This window comes from Anolis carolinensis, chromosome 1 (assembly GCF_035594765.1).
Source record: "Anolis carolinensis isolate JA03-04 chromosome 1, rAnoCar3.1.pri, whole genome shotgun sequence".
Lineage (NCBI taxonomy): Eukaryota > Metazoa > Chordata > Lepidosauria > Squamata > Dactyloidae > Anolis > Anolis carolinensis.
The window spans coordinates 49630087-49647794 of NC_085841.1; the positions used below are offsets into that span (position 1 = coordinate 49630087).

The 17708-nt window shown below is 40.7% G+C and overlaps 1 protein-coding gene across 4 annotated transcripts in view; it reads right to left on the bottom strand.

The window, feature by feature from the left end:
• Positions 1 to 285: 285 nt before the first annotated feature.
• vegfa (vascular endothelial growth factor A) overlaps positions 286 to 17708 on the bottom strand; it is a 31234-nt gene continuing 13811 nt past the window's right edge. Inside the window, exons 3-8 of one of the 4 annotated variants that reach the window (XM_062973953.1) lie at positions 14905 to 15101; positions 12162 to 12238; positions 11465 to 11497; positions 8132 to 8203; positions 6812 to 6943; positions 286 to 4512 (exon numbers count right to left, since the gene is read on the bottom strand). In XM_062973953.1, the coding sequence (XP_062830023.1) occupies positions 4491 to 4512; positions 6812 to 6943; positions 8132 to 8203; positions 11465 to 11497; positions 12162 to 12238; positions 14905 to 15101 (533 nt within the window). In that variant the 3' untranslated portion in view covers positions 286 to 4490. The remainder of the gene's footprint in view (positions 4513 to 6811; positions 6944 to 8131; positions 8204 to 11464; positions 11498 to 12161; positions 12239 to 14904; positions 15102 to 17708) is intronic. The other 3 variants (XM_062973959.1, XM_062973956.1, XM_062973963.1) reach the window with 3 other exon arrangements.

Sequence of the window (17708 nt, forward strand, 5' to 3'; positions counted from 1 at the left end):
AATTCATCCCACCTGATCAAGAAATAATCTCTGCTGAATCCAACAGGATTTATCTCAGTGTAAGTATGCGTATGATTATAGCCTGAATATTGTAAGCCTTCTGGATACAGAAACTGAACGGTGTACGGAAGAGAACCTGGCATATCCCAAATATAGACCATTATTCCTTTCTTCAACACATTCTGACAGCTTTTCATTAGACTTTCTTTCCCTCCCTCAAAGCCAACTAGCAAAACAAATTACTAAACAGAAAAATAAGATGCAAAACGTAAAAAGAAAACAAGGTGAGAATTAAATTCTTTATTACAAAAAAAGCCATAAGTGATGGTTTTTTTAAAGATATATTTGTTATTTTTGTCTAAAAATAAATATTTCATATGGAATCTTGATTAGCCAGTGTGGCTAGTGAATTCTTTTCTTGCCACATTACAGATAAACAGTAGCACCAATAAATAAAATGATCGTAAAATTTTCTATATTTCTGGGATGGGGAGAAGTTTACATATATAAAAATCGTAGTGTCTATTTAATCTGAATCACACATATACATAAACATATATATATATATATATACACACACACATACATATAACCAAATATATATATAATATGTAGATGTATAATCCTTGACTCAAAAGGAATGTGTAGGGATAGGTGTTAGAGATATTAATTAAATAACTGATCATGCTACTGACTCTGCCAACAATTTGTGAAAGACTGAATGGAACAAAAGAGTTAAAATTTTATACATAACAGTACAAAAAAAGAGGTACGCTTTATAAATAGTAAAATTAAATATTAAAGAATACTGAAAAATACCTAGTTTAAATTATTTTTAATTTCTATTTTTTAAAAAGGGATATTAAACAAGTATATAGAACAATGTTTGTCACCTCGCACAGTATGGATATCTACATTTCAGTTATGCGCGCACACACTACGCACATTCAGACGCACAGACACACTCATACAAAATCCACACCACATTGGCTTTTGGCTGGAAGGAGATTCCATAGTGGTTAATCATCACACTTGTCACAAGTTGATTTTAGGCCAGCTTTTTGTTTGTCCACAAGAGTATTTGGCAGCATTTTGACATAAACCACCTATTACCTGATGCTGAGAATATTATATCTGATGCTGAGAATTTTCCCACACTGGGAAAAGGAGAGCTGAGTACACTGTCCTACATGCTGCATCCAACACTCAACACAATCCACAACAATGGATTAGGATGTGTGTTTGCAGTATCAACCAGATGACCAACTATCAGTTTCAAGAATGCCAAATCTCTTGAGGAATGGGAGGGGATCCAGGATTTTTCTATACTACATTTCAGGAGAACTGATATCTCAGATTCCATCCCTACATACCATCATTAAATATACGCAGGCAACCAAGATTGTGAAACCTGACCTTGCTGATGATCTCTTAAGTCACTAGACAAGCCACAGATCCAAGCACCCAGTAGTGCATAGGTGCATACACCTATATACTGGATGCTAGCAAATGATACAGAAATTATTTAGGATTGGGGGGGGGGGGGGAGCAGAAAAGCTGTTTCTAAGCCTAGTAATATCTGCACCCTTGTTTTCTACTTATAGCCTTTCAGAACCAGCCTGCAGGAGCATCACAGGTGCTGGGTACAATCCACAGGAAGATGGAATCATTGCTACTCTTGCAAGGTCAGAGTACTACAGCAGCTCAATTCCTATTAGCCAGAACTGCCAAAGTGTTTCCAGTGGATTGTACCTATGGCTCCTGATACTATAAACTTGCCAAAGCAATCAATATGGCCCCACTATTGTCCTGAGCTTGTCAGTAAAGCCAGACAAGGACAACAAAAATCCTGGGGGAAGTCAGCAAGCTTAAAGTATTTCAAGTACCATGTTGTCTTTAAACTTGTAGCCTGCATTTCCTTTCCAGAGCAGAATGTTTCCCAGATGCCTAGTGCTTTGGGTTGCTTGTTTCAAGTGTTTTTTTGCTGAAAGGCACTGAGTGTTATAGCCTCATCCAACGTAAGCATTTCTGTATCCCTTGATCAAAATCTGAGCCTATTCAAGTGGGTTCTTGTCAACTGGACAAATTCAAAGGGGTCCAAAAACAGATTATCTGATCAGGGTCAATTTAGAGGGAGGAAAATTGTGTGTAACCAAAAGGAGTCAAAGGTGCATCTTGCAGTTTTATAGTGGCTTCAAAGTGGGCCTGACATTAACACAGCAGCACCAACACACCTATAATTCATCTAAAAATTAACAGTACTTCATTCTAAAAAGAAGTTGGGCAATGCTGCAAAGACCTAAAGAGCCCTAAAATAGCAGCCACTGTGGGGCTCTAGCAACCCTAACCAGGCTCTGCAGATGCATGGGTTTCTAGTGCAAAAGCAGCTCTCTCAAGATCAATGGGATTAGTCATACTGACACTAGACTTATATAGATCACTCATTCAGCATGTCAGAAAACTCTTATGGGTGCCTCTGTGGTTGCCTTCCACCAAATGCTCTGCCCTCATCACAGACACCTGCCCCATCATGATGGCAGGTTGAGGTGGAACATATCTGGAAGGCACACACAGTTGGGAATGTTGACCTAAGGCCTAAAGTTTCAGATGAAATACATGGAGGAATTTGGCATCCTTTTACATTATCTAAAGATGCACATTACTAAAAAAGAGTCCTTGTCCAGGAGAGCATTAACATCCAGAAAACAATGTGATTACATTATTTGTGAGAGGTTTACATGGAAAATAATATTAAGAGATTGCAAAACATGGATTGTTGGTCTCTCTATGCTTTACAGTAGCCCTGTCCACACATTACTCATATGAATTAAGCACAGTGAAAGATGTAATGGGCTACACCTTTAGCTTCATGCTGTTCTCCCCAAGCCAACTGTCACAGGATTCAGTCATCACCTCTTAAGCGGAGGGCTCCCACCTGTATTCAGGAAGGCTCCTTGTGCATTTGTGACCTCTTTTGAGAGGTGGAACTAAAAACATGACCCAACATTTCTCCAGTTCACAAGAATTAACATTTGGATCGGGCTAGTGTCCTGTTAAATAAGCTTCTGTTGCAACTGAAGATATATTCAGATAAAGAAGGCAGCATATGTTAAGATAGGTGGCATTCTTTTAAAAAGCAGTAATGAGATGACTTCACCCCACTCATCATTCCAATACACCAGTGGAAGTGTGCATTTTTTTTTAAAAAAAAGACCTATGTAGTAATTGCAGCACAGCATATAATGCCTGGACAGTCATGTCACAACAGGTTGAAAATCTTCATAAATTCACAGCACTAGAAGTAGCCTTTCACTGGACACTGTTCACAGGTTTCCAAATTTCCCTACCCAATTTTGAATTCATTAGGACCCTAAATGCCTGTACGGGTGCATGCAAATACCAACCCAATGTACACTCACTCACACATCCTTGCCTATTGTACATATATACTTTAGATTAATATCCCTTTCCGGAGATGTTCCATAAGCGTCTTCAGTGGCAGCTCTGTGCATAATCATGGCAGATAGTCCTGTTCAACTGCCTGGTAATAGATCAGTCCCCATTCTTGCTTCCGTGTTCTGCTAGCTATATATAAATATATGTTATCTCCTTTACTTAAGTAGCCAACAGGGAGGAAGATTGCAGATTCCAGTGATGCCTCCTAGAGTCCTTGCATGAGCAGGTTCACCATCGTTAAGGCCAGAATGTAGATCCATGACAAAGTTTCCATTGCGGGTGAATATAAAAATGCACACCAATGTCCCAGCAAAGCAGGCAGGTTGTGAGCCAGGGGAGGAGAGAGTTGACCGCATTCCTCAGTCCCAAAGCGAGAGTCCTTTTTCTTTTTGACCTTTTGACCCATAAAATTCCACGGTGCCATCTTTGGAGTCCCCTGCCTCTTCCTCTCTTGTACAAATATCTCTCACCACATTGAAGAGAACAAATTGAGGGCAGCAGACTAGTTTTGCTTTAGACAGTCAGCAAGAGTATGAAAGTTAAAACTGGGCAATAACTAAGGCCCAGTCAGAGTTTCTTATGCCCCAAGTAGCCCACTTGTGTCCACAGCAGTTGAATATATCCAGTGAAGATACCAATGTTAGCAATGTTTCTAAAACTCAGAAGATATGTATATATATGTATATGTATACATATGCATACATATATATACACATATACATTTTATATATTATTCATGTGAAATGGGAGTCCCCAAAATATACACCACTCCATTCTCCCTGGCTCCTCTATTTAGCAGCATGACAAGGAAAGTTTCTCAATAAAACCAGTCCAAATCCAAAAGGTGAATTCTGTGCGGGTCCTCGGGGAATGTTCCTTCCGGAGTCCATCGTCCGTACTCAAAAAAGTGCTGTGCTCAACTGATCCTTCATTTTAGTGTTCATTTGGATTAGTGTTTCTTGACCAGGCGAGATAATCAGGCTCCAGATCCAAGGCTGTTCCCCACCCCACCCTTCCCCTTTCTTCTCTGCTGCTCACCGTCGTGGCTTTTCACATCTGTTAAAGAGAGAGGGAAAAGATGGAGAGGTTATGCTTGTGCACAAAGTGAGAGAAGGCCTACAGCATTAGAAGAAATCAGGCCAAACTGATTTTCTACATAATTCATACAAACTGGGTGAAAAAAGGTGACTGAGGTCAGTTTTAAAGAGAAAGAAGGGGAGTGTAACTGCATTTCCTCCCCTTTTTCCCAAATTAGAAAAATGTGAGCAGAAAATGATTTCCCATTCAAAATTGTCTTTTCATACCTTCACTCTCTACTCACACAAACACAAGCTTAACACATGCATACAAATAGCCTGCCTCATTCCCAGTCTAGACTTTTTCATTTTGCTTTTGAGGAGGTGCAGCCAAACAAAGCCACAAGTGTCTCGTGCAGGCAAAGAAACAAAATAGAGTGTCTCATTCCACTGTTTGCCAAGAGGCAGAGGTTAGTACCTGAACAGAGCAGCAACAGCAAGTTTGGAGCAAAAGCAGGAGAAAGAAGAAGAAACTTGGATGTAACCTTTAAAGATCCAGATTTCACAATTCCCTCATGAGACAAGCAGAAAGTTCATCTGAAGCAGTCTGATACCAACCGCAATGATGAGTCCAACCTGTTTCTCTTCCCAAAGCCCTACAATGCGTTTAATACTAGCTGTTACTCTGTGCAGGTGAGAAACCAACAGAAGCAGGGCAAACAATTCTCAATTCGATAGATTTTGTTTTCTGCAACTGGGTACAACTCCATGCTTTCTGTAAAGATGATTTTAAGTGCACACATGATCGTTTGAGAGAAAGCTATGAAGGTCAAGGGCAGGGAGCTGTCTGGTTTCTCTCCAGGGACAACTTCAGCAGGGTGAACTGTAACTCAAGAAGAGCAGCCTCTCTCTCCTCTCTCCACTAACAGGCATCTACACTCAGGTTACACTCCATCATAAGATTCCTCTGCATAAGGAGCAGATCTTCCCATTGGCAAAGAATGGGTAATGCCTTACAAAAATAATGGCCAACACCATTGAGTATGTGACAACACAATTTTCTATTGCACAGGGAGACAACTGAACAAACTTCTGCTCTTCCACCCTCAGCTACTAGATACTATCCCTTCTCATCTCCCAAACATAAATACACTGACAGTATTGGGAACGATAAACATAAGCCCAACTTCTTCTGACATTTAGTTTATCAGCTAGGTTTTATTCTTTTGCTTGTCTGGGAAAAGCCAAGCCAGAGGGCAATACTCAAACAACAGATGGAATGCCTGTCATTTGATTGTTCACACTGCTGGACACAGTGAATTATCACATGGCCCTATCTCCCAAAAGAGAGGCAGTGTGATGTAATTATTTAAGCACTGGACTATAACTGGAGTCCAGAGTCTGAATCTCTATTCAGTCACGGAAACCCACTGGCACAAATTGCACCCTCTCAGCCTCAGAAAAGGGTAGAGGTGACTACCTTCAGAATAAATCTTGCCAAGAAAACCTTAGGGTCACTATAGATCAGAAATATCTTGAAGGCACACAGCATCTCATATCCCCCAAATAACATAATTCTAAAGAATGCCTTATTGTTGTGTCCAAAGCCGACTAGCATACACATGGGAACTCCATGGCAGCAGAAAGTTCTGGACTGCCTTTTATTGTTACACTTGTATATTTATAATTTTACTTGGACTAGACGTATATTGCATGTTGTCTTTGTATTGTCTTTTTTGATAAAGCCAATTGGCTGATTAATAAAATCTTTGGCCTTTTATTATTACAAGCCAGAAATAGGGATATAGAAGCAGACTTTAAGGCCTTATACTGCATTCCTACAGCTTACAGCTGAGCTTTAAGTGGACACTCCACAACCAGCCTCAGTGATTTTGAAGGAGATCAGTCATGATCTTATATTTCTAAGTTTTCCTTGCATCTTGAAAACATAAAACAGAGGACTAGTTACATCACCCAGCTGCCTACTGGGTTAGGAACATCCTTGCATACAAGAATGAGCAACCTCATACTGGAGGAGCACATTCAATGTGAGCATCAACTATAACCTGTCATTCCAACCAAGCCTTATCAAAATGCAGAAAAGTCATACATTCAGACTGGCAACACCAAACGTTTCCATCTGCTTACTCCCTATCCTGGTCAAGCAGAGGAAAGGAGAGATGAAAGTACACTGGTGCCAGAAGCAAGCAAGCAGAAAACTCTCTCTCATTCACTCACTTGTGCTCTCTCAGAGCATGTGTATGTGTGCATTTACTCATGTCTTGCACGCATGTGTATGTGGGGATTTTTTCCCCACTTTCATTCTTCAGGACACAAACCTGCAAGTGCGCTCGTTTAACTCAAGCTGCCTCGACTTGCAACGTGAGTCTGTGAATTTGCAGGAACATTTACAGGTCTGGGGATCTTGTTTGTACAAGTGCTTTCTCCTTTCTGAGCAAGGTTCACAGTGACTGCAAAAAGGCAAAAGGAAAGAGGTCTAAGCTACAGCGCTTTAGCGGGAAGAAACTTACACATGCAACACCCTATCACATTGAAGCACTCCCGCCCCCGCCTCCAATCCCTTCCCACCCCCCACACACAGCATTGCCCATCTAGAGCACGGCTGTGTGGGTGGTGGATACTCCCCAATGGCATTCTAACACTTGCAGTAGCTCTTTATTTTTTTAAAGAAGACAAACAGATATGGCCTCTCTGCAGCTGCATAAATCCACAAATCCTGCATTAGTCCAATTTGCTGAGGGAGACATTGAGAGAGAGAGCCTCATTATGTTAATAGAGGTCCCTGAGCGAGTAGCTCAGTAGCAGGATACCCAGGGGCATTTTCCCCTGAGTAAAAACTCTCACTAATGTCAACTAGAATGACATCTTTACTAGGAAAGAGATTGAGAGAGGAGCCTAGCACTTGAATACAGCTGTTCATATTCAGTTTCTTTATTTATTTTTTCTTTAGGGAATGAATAAAGACAGCAGCCCATCCAAGGTCCTCCTGCTCCAGACGTGCCATTTGAAATTCTTGGCAATGCAGGATTTTGTGAATAAAAATAGGAGAGGAAGAAAAGGGGGAAATCCACCAAAATCCAGCAGAGAGAAAGAGAGAGCATGTCTCACTTTCCCCAGTTTCCTCTTAGTTCCTCTCTGGTTAGTGTTTTCCTGAGATCCCAAACACACACACTCAGAAATATAAACATGCGTGAATTGCAAGCACAAAGCCCTGGGCATCAACTTCCTGAACAGTCACAGGCTTAAAAAGACAACTGAAGGGGAAATTAAGGGAAGGAAGGAAGAAGGGAAAAATCACATCAAGGCATTGCAGGGTGCAGTGACAGCAAAACAAAATGAAGCCTATCTGTCCTTTCATGAAGCTGTGATTTCAGAAGAAAAGAATTACATTACAAGACAAATTATTACGACTGTTTTTTGCTTCTACTCTCAATGTGGCAAAGCTTCATCACCAATGACAACACCCAGCACCATGAATGAGCCATCTCGAGAAATGGGCAGAAATGGCATAGTTTGAATTATTATTATCATTATTATTATTATTATTTGTATTGCAAGCAGCTGCTTTGATCTGAGGGGATGTGACAGGAGGAAATGGGGAAAGGACAGATTTTACAAGCACATGATGCAAAACGTACAGGTTTGGTGGTTTATACCGGCCTCTCCTGCGCTTTCTCTTTTGACCCTTCCCCTTTCCTCGCTTTGATTTTCTGGAAGAAAAACAAAACAAAACCAAAAGCAGGAGGAAAGAAAGAAACAGAGAAAGAGGTAGAAGGAAAAAGAAGACTGGACAAAAGGGGTAGGTGTCTGTTTTGTGTCCTTTGGAGAAAGGGAAGCACATAAAAGCAGGGGTGGGGGACCTCTAGCATCAAAAATGTTTTAGCCTACAGCTCCCAGTAGTGCATCAAGAGAGGCACTGATGAGAGATGATGGGAGATATTATGTCCCAAAATATGTGGATGTCCAACAGCTCACACCATACTTCTAACATAAAGAATATAAAGCTTGGAAGGTCTATGGGGCAAGGAGTTTATGGCCTTTTCTCACATCTACACAACCCTTCAGATGGGGCCGCAAAATCAAAGCATGATATGGGAATGCCGCTCATCCTCCAGTTTTGGGTATGCCTCAGCATACCACTCTGCCACTTCCAAAAACGGTAAGACTTCCTTTTCCACACACAGAAGGGAAGCTTAGTAACAAGAGACTTGGAAGTCACTAAATACTCTTAATTCCACAGCTCTTTGGGAAGAAATAATCACCTACTACCTTGTCTGTCATACTTGAATAACCACATTGTGACAATTCAATGAACAGGTTCTCTATTCCACAGGGAAGAATCCAGACAAGCCTTTGCCAACTTGCCCTCCAACTCCCAAAATTCTTGACCATCAGCCATGTTGGCTGGAGGTGATAGGAGCTGAAGTCCAAAATACCTACAGGGTGCTAAACTAGGAAAATCTGATGAAAATGGCATGCAGACATGTCGATTAGAATCTCTTTGGCTTCACTCTGAAGACCAGATTCTAATGACACATCCAAACACAGCACTGATCCACTATAATGGGTCGCTGTCACAGAGAACTAAGGCCACAGCAACCAGTCCTCCTAGCATTTGCTTTGGAGCTTGCCCAGGAGTAACATAAGCATTCAGATAGATGATGATATAAGAAAAGGCCCTCTAACTAAAATAACTGAGAGATCAATTGCCTCTCAAACCTCTATAGATAATAAAGGCCCATTAAACAACAAGTCTCTAGAGAATGTGCCATTTGGATAAGGCCAGGCAATGACTCAGTGTCTTCCATTGCCAGAGAATGTGGAGCCACCTACCTATTTGCAAGAATAAAAGAAAACTAATAAATACTCAAGGCTTGTTTTTTCATCTTTTAACTAAATATTTGGAAAATATGAAATTGTTTTATGTTAACTCAGATCTTCAGTCCATCTAGTTCAATGGGATTTCAGAGAAAGAATATTCCCCAGCCTTATCTGAAAATGACTGAGATTGAATTAAGGACCTTCTATATTCAAAACATGTATCCTACTACTGTGTCTTCCATACAAATGTTCCTTCTGATAAAGCGAACAGAGCTAGATAAGCAGAGAAGAATCCTTGACTCCAAGTGGAGAGAAGACTGCTCAATGTCAACTGTAACTCCAGTGGATCTCTGACAAAACCTAGAGTCTATGCCAACAGCTGACCAAAAGAAAAATATGCACAGAAAGTAGAAAGACAAAAATCTGAGCTATCAATTTTTATGTCAAAACCTCTACAGATCAGTTTTACTATCTCACTCCCAATTCCACCTCCTTCTCTTTCAATATGTTTCAACTGGATGGGGAAGAGAGGCTATAATGGAGGAGGCTGTCCCTGAGTACATCTGGGACAAATGTTTCCTGAACTATGTTGGAGCCTGCTGACTGGTACCCATTTCTTTCAAGTATGCCTAGAACATTTCTAGGAGCCAGAAGCAGAGACTGATAATTCAGGAATTTTTTCTGCTATGTTTGACTCATTTCAATGAAACATTCATCCAGAAGAAGGCAAAAGCATGAAGGTGTCAAGCACAAGAGGAATTTCAGCCTATTGCAAACCAGAGTGCCCCACAGGATGTGAAATTGGCAAAGCAATGCAAGCCACCATAAAACTCAAGAAAGAAGTCAAGAGTGTGATGTTACAGTGACAGAAGAGGGGGCATTGGCTGTGTCCCATCAGTATCAGTGTTCAGTCAGTCATAGCACCACATTCACACACTTTTGAGCCATTTTGCACTCGGTCAAGTGGCCAATATTTATACTAATCTGGGAATTAGATTCTGGAATAAACAAAAATGCACCTGCTTTTCTTAATCTCAATAATGTCTCCATAAAGTGAATTACTAGGGAATTATGTGACAGCCAAAAAATTGCCCATGACATTATCATCTTTTCCATTTTCTATACCCTTTTTCTGACTAGCTTCCAAATGAAATCAGCAACCATGAGCAGTCTGGTCCTACTCATGCCCTCAACAGAATGTGGGCACAATAAAATTATTGGTTTTGTACAGAATTACTGAGTGAAAAAAGGGAAAAAATAATTCCATTTTTTCATTAAACACCACTGTTTTATTACCTTACAGAAAACTGACAACAAATTTTGATTTCATATTACACCAGTGGCACATTCAGGGGGCAATCCGTTTACTTTCAAGGGCAGTTTCCCTCTAAATATTTAGGACTACAACTTCTATCAGTCCCAAGCACAATGACTAATAATGAGTGATGGGTGGGAGTTGCAGTGTAAAATATATAGCTGGACCCAAATTGTGAGTTAGCTGGGTGATCAAGATGATGAATCTAGATTGCTTTATCTGATGTGATCCTTTGCAGCAGAAGTGCCAAACTTGTGGCCCTCCAGATGTTTGGCCCTCCAATTCCCAGAAGCCCTAGGCAGCTTTTCCAATAGCCAGGAATTTGGGGAGCTGAAGTCCAAAACACCTGGAAGGTCACAAGTTTGACACCACTGCTTTACGATCACTACGTACCTTTTATTCTCATATTTTTCTCTTTTTTTTCTATTGGCTAACTCTCCTGCCCTGAAAGAAGTAGCAAAGCTCACATGCATAGCCTTGTTAGGAATTTAAGCAAGCCACTGTGAATAAGCCAGCAAATTTTCACCCAAGCAGCAAGAAAAAGAAAAAGGCAATGATTTCCAGCATTCACAGCAACAACTGTACACAAAGAAGGAAACTTTCACCCAAAGTCCATTCCAAAAACGGAGGGGGCATTCTGTTATTCCCTTGCTATCCTTTACATATTTGTGTAAGGAAGCCATTTCAAAATGTCTTCAGGCAGAAAAACAAAAGTTGTGTGTCCACAAGGAATGGGTTGAAACCAAAATGACTTCTTGATTTTTGTTGCTTATTTATTTATCAGCAAAAGAAAAGGGAATTAACAACATCAAGGAGGGACCCAGACATCACTTACTTTTCTTGTCTAGTTCTGACTTCTTTCTTTGGTCTGCAATGAAAGAGAAAGAAAAGCAACATCAAGGGGCAGTCTATGATAAACAGACCTCATGCTCACTCTTTACTCATCTGAGATCTACTATTGTCCAAAATACCAGCTTTTATAGCATAGGTATTGAGATGTCACAACTACAGTCATATATGACTACTGGCCATGTTGGCTGCTAGAATCAAAAATACAAGAAGGGCACCAGGATGGAAAACACTAGCTTATATCATCACAACAGATAAGAAAAGTCAAATGGCCTCCATTCAGTCACTCTAAGGCAGTGGTTCTCAACCTGTGAGTCCCCAGATGTTTTGGCCTTCAACTCCCAGAAATCCTAACAACTGGTAAACTCGCTGGGATTTCTGAGAGTTGTAGGCCAAAACACCTGGGGACCTACAGGTTGAGAACCACTGCTCTAAGGTATTTCATAATGAGCTGTTACATTAGATTTTCAGGCTGCCCCATCAAGTGAACATGGCCAGCAACAAGTGAAGTTCCTACAACCTTTCTATCAATGATATAATGACTCTTAACCAAAAAAATCTTTTTGTTTATACCTGCAGTCTCCCCACTCCCTCAAACAGATAGCCATCCTCATTCTCTATCTCTTATAAATATAAACATGCCAAGATACTCATCAGTGCAATAGCGCAGTCTGCATCCTCACCTGCATTCACAGTTACTGTGCTCTTGGAAGCTCATCTGGTTTATGCGCTGGCCCTGAAAGGGCTTAATTCTCATTATCTAAAATCAAGGGGAAAATAGGATGGGGGAAGAAATAAATAATAGTGAGTCACATTCATTGAATCTCTCCAAACAGACAAATAAATAGCACGCATAATGGTAACCCAAGCCAAAATTAAAAGACAGAATTAGGATCCTTTCTGTCCATCTGTATGCCTACAGAATGGAAAGTATACATCACTGAACTGCCAAATCAAAATGTGAAAAAGTGAGCTTTAGGTGTAGAGAAACACTGATAAAGACCTACTCTATATGATTAGCATAACAAGCCTTTGTCAAATATAAGAAACTTATAGTTCATTAGTTGAAAACAATGCAGAGGTCTCACCCTGCATCTTAAATAACATTTGCTTGCACTTTAGCCTACCAAGCTACTTTCCCAAAAACATAGCTTATGGTTTTCATAGGTGGAACAGGGCCATTTTTGAAGGCACACAGATGCTAGGATTGCAAGATTAATGGGGCTTCACTCAAACCAGGTTATTTTAGACTCCAAGATAGAGGATTTGTGGCCGCAATCATGCCTTTGAATGGCTCATCATAAGATATGATGCAATGGAACATCAGGTACATGGTGTGAATGTTATCTATCAATACCAGTGAAGAAGAATGATTTATTTCTATAAAGATAATGCAAGTAAAAATCATGCATTAATAGAGGAGGTACAAATAGCTGAGACAGTGTGGAGTTATTAAGACAATAAAATCAGAGTGCTTCAAATATAGCCTTGACTTACAAGTGAACCAACTTACAGGGTTTTGGATATATGAACCATCACTCGGTCAATGTTTTGCTTTTACATGAGAGCAGAGATTTGAGTTATGAACTAGTGCAAGCGCTAGCACAAGAGAAAGTCACCCGCCATCTTAAGCAAGGCTTTGGGAGATTGTGGGAAAGCTGAGATGCCAAGCGTCTATCATCAGTAAACTTATATCCTGATTAAAATAGGCAAGTTACACAGATACCTGACATTGTAACTGATCATTGTAGAAGAATTTTACTAAAGTTTCCCACTCATAGCTTATAACCTTCCAATCCTGGCAAAAAAGGCAAATGCCAGGTAAGAAAAAGAATATTAAGGAAAGTCTGATCTTGAAGGAAAATACATAATCTATACTTAATCAATCTAGTTTATTTCTTTACATTCTCTTTTATTATGTATTATTATTTTTATACATTATTTGTTACTTATAAAGTACATTTTTCTTATTTAAAAACACATAACAAAAATTGGTGTGGTCTTGGGGGGCTGGAATGGATTAATAGTATTTTAATTCATTTAAATTGGGAAATTTGATTTAACGTAAGAGTAATTTGAGTTAAGAGCTCAGTCACAGAACAAATTAAACTCTTAAGGTATCACTGTATAAGTATTCAGCATGACATGCTCAGTGTAGAACAGCCTTAGATCATAAACCCTTCTACTCTAGGGCCTGCTCCTCAGTTCTATGATCCACCACACACAAAAATGGCACTGTAGAAATGATAAACAGCAAGAACGCAAACTTAACATGCAACAGCAGACTTCACCAAGGTCATTAGTGCAACTGGTTTACTTGGAATCAACATAGCTACTTGTGGTCTTGGGTCTGCACCACAAAACCACCCCGCTATTTACACTCTGTTTTGAGAGGCCCAGTCTGGCGTGGCAAGGTGACATCTGCAAACCACGACTGTGGAAGAATAAGTAATGTTGTTTCAAGCATGGAGGACTGGGCGTGGTGTAAATCAGGAACAAGGCTAGTGTTTCTAATGCTGAGAGAATCAGATAAGAATTTAAGTCCAACAGAGATATAGCGACCATGACCTGTGTGGAAAATATGCCTCCTTACAGTATATGTGGCCTTAGCTATTGTTTTCACTTCTTTTTGGAACAGATACATTCAAATAAAAAAGGAAGGAAGCTCTTCTATTTTTGACAGCATTAAAATGATTGATGAACTTTGTCTTGGCCAGTTCATCTGCTCACACAGAGCTTTCTTTTTAATGTCACAGTCTACTGAAAAGGGGGTTGTGGGCTGAAAAATACAGAAACCAAAGCAAGCATAAAGGTAGAGCCAGGTCGTAGAGGAAGCTTCCTGATACTGGAGATAAATGATTGGTATTTAAATTCAATTTATTTGTATTTGATAGATTCACATCAAGATAACACACAATTCATTGTTGAGGCCCATGAGGCCTCTTGGACACAGGGTAAGTGAGCTTAAAAGTTACTGTTGTAGACAATTCCAGAATGCTAAAGCCAGCCTGGTCATACTAATTGAGAGGGATTGTGTGAACTGTAATAGTCCAAGAAAGTAACTTTTTGAAGGACTGAGCCATAGTAGTCAGGAATCCCAGCAAAGCAGTGCTTCATTCACAGTTAGCTGCTTCTCTAAACTCAGGAGCATAGTACTGTACTATCTAATGTAAAAGGGGTTGCACTGGATGGGCCACCAGTGAGTCATTTCAGAGTTTGATAGATAATATTGAATCCTGTGGGCTGTTTCCTCTTTGTTCTATTACCTGTCCCACAGAGCTGCAAAACGTGTGCCCCATCTCTGCCCTTCATCGCTCCCCTATTACGACCTATGCTGGCTTTAGCTGATGAGAACTCCAGTCCAACACATGAAAGACCATACATTTCCCAACCCACTCCCAACCTATCATTTAGCCACAGCCTCACCTCCATAGTGACATTGTGTACTGCTGTGGGTACACACTCCAATGCCTCATCGTTACAGCACCCTGCACATCTCTTCAGGGGTACACAAGATGGCTTGAAGATGAATTCCACCTCATCAGGATACTCCTGGAATATGTCCACCATGGTTTCAAGCGGCCTGCAGGCACTGAGATTGTAGACCACGAAAAATGAGATAACTACAAAATAAGAGGGGATGGAGAAAGAGTTTTGTTTTGTTTCTTGGAAGTCTGACAACACAATCTTCAAATATTTTTAGGCAGTGTAAAAATAGGACCATGGGCATACAAGTGAATGATTCTCTACACTTTGCTCCTTCTATCTAGGTATCTCCCCATTATCTTAAAGGCTCACTCAAACATGATGTCAATAAACACATTAGCTCAGTTAAAATGCACATAATGCACAAATAGTTAAGAATACAGGGAGGAGGCCTCTGGAAAAGTAAGATATGACTGAATCATGGACAGGTTTTGCTTTTGCCATGATGGAATTTAACTAGCTCAGCTCCTAAAACATTTGTAAAGCAGGAATCAAAGTGAATAATGAGACCCAAACCCAAGGAATTCAACTCAGTAACCCAACTCCACTACTATTCCTTAGGGTCTCTGCCATCAAACATTACCAGTTCTAATTTCCTAAGCAAAATGCTTTCACGTTGGGGAAAATCACATTTTTTCTGATATTCATCGCCCAGTGCTTTGTCACTGGAAAATGCCATCCTTCCATCAGCCAGTGAACCCACTGCCATTGCCAGGGCAGTGGGAAAAGTGGCTGTACAAGTGTGACAAACGGCAACTTGGGCACATGCACCCAATTCATGTAGGTCTTCACACAAAATAAAGGAAATGAGATACGTTCAAGGCTCCCAATATTTGCTTAGCCTTTCATGTGTTATTTTGGCCAGTCGGGCCTTTGTCCTTCCTCACCCCAGCAATGGAGCACCACTCCCACCTCTGATGTTCCTTCCTTCCCACCCATCCCCTTGCAACAAATAAACCACAACCTCCCCAAAACTACAAAATGCCCCTGTTCCTTTCCGCTGGTTGTTTCTCATGCTTTACTAAATTTTGTACATCAGCAAGGAAGGTCTTCCATTTTGCTTCTATGCACTTTGCTATCTAACAATTGGATTTGGCCAAGGTCCAACTGAAATCAACAAGAGCATACTGCCATATTTGTTTCTACTAATTCCAGTGCAACCTATATGCTGCTAACTTGGTTCAAGTCCAATACATCTATTGCTTTGATCATTGACTTTCAGTATCTGGAAAGGCTGTGTCAGGTTTGCTCCATTAGCCTTCTGAAATGGGCCATGTTATCAGAGACTAAAGGCCCTTCCAGACAGGCCCTATATCCCAGGATCTGATCCCAGGTTTTCTATTTATCCCAGATTATCTGGCAGTGCATATTATCCAGTTTAATGCAGAAAACCTGGGATCAGATCCTGGGATATAGGGCCCTAAATAGATCGTTATATTAAAATCCCCTTTCTTAACAGATAGTCAAACACCAAATGCAGCCTGTCAGCTTTGCTTGCCAGTCTCCCTTAGAAGGAATTTTTACAGTGCCATATGTGAAGAAGATAAACTTAAATGTGGGCAGTCTTAACACAAACACAAACCTGTCCCAATATGCTCTAGGTCCACTGCAATGCTCAGGCAGACAAAACACCACTCTCCACAATATAGGACCTCTATATTACAAGGACACTTTCCATAATATAGGATCCTGCCCATTATTCCAGCATGTGGTATAGGACGCTTTTGTTGCCTTCTGATCATATGCCTTTACCCTACACTGAATCCTCTCACAGTGAGCAGTTGATAACCCGATGATAAGAAGCGTAAACTGCTTGCATCATGGAAAAAACAGAAGCCAGTTAGCATTTCTGAGGCGTCCTGAACCTGTGACAAAGTGGCATAAAGGTTGCTTCACTGAACTGGGTGACAGGCAGGGGGTGGTAATCATAGGGGAGAGAGGGAGAAATACATAGAAGCTGGAAGGCTCCCAGCTTAAACCTTTAAATTAATTGAGGAAAGTTAATTCTTGGTCATGTGGAGCAGACAACGGTGCCACAGTGCTGCTGGAAGCAGTCAGAGCTCAGGAGGAGCCTCTGTCTGGGATTTCTATGGGCTACACTTTAGGCTGTGTGCCTATTTAAAGAGACAGTTGCTCAAGAGGGAAAAATTTGTAGTGATTGGCAGTCCTTCTCAAGGAAAAAATATCCTGACCCCCAAGCCCACACACACACACACACACACACACACGTGTGTCTCTGTGTTCTCTCTCTCCTCAGGTCTAACCCACATTCTGTTATCAGCATCTCCTGTCCTTCCTTGCTTCGATCTATATCACCTCCCCCCACTTGTTCCCCTTCAGAGTGACCTCAACCTTAAAAATACAGCTGTCTATAAACTGAAGAATTAAACAAATTTAGCACCTGGGAAATGTGTAGGTACTCATCCAGCCACATACACCACACTACTGATTATGCACACGTTTCATAGAAAGGAAATGATGTGACTTTTTTAACAAAACAAACTACTTTAAAAATCAAAAAGTTATTACCCTATTCTGTGCCTGTGTTTTCCTAAGTGCTAAAGCCAAGCAACCAAAAGCCCCGGGGCTGGAACATCTCAAAACTCCTTTCCTTCCTGGCTTCAACACAGAGGTTTGCAGGTTTTCACCTGCACTAGAGCACACGGAGTAGCAGCAAACCGGAATGCAAGTGTTTTAGTTGCTGTCTCTTCCACAGCCTGAAAATGTTATTTTTGGACTACAAC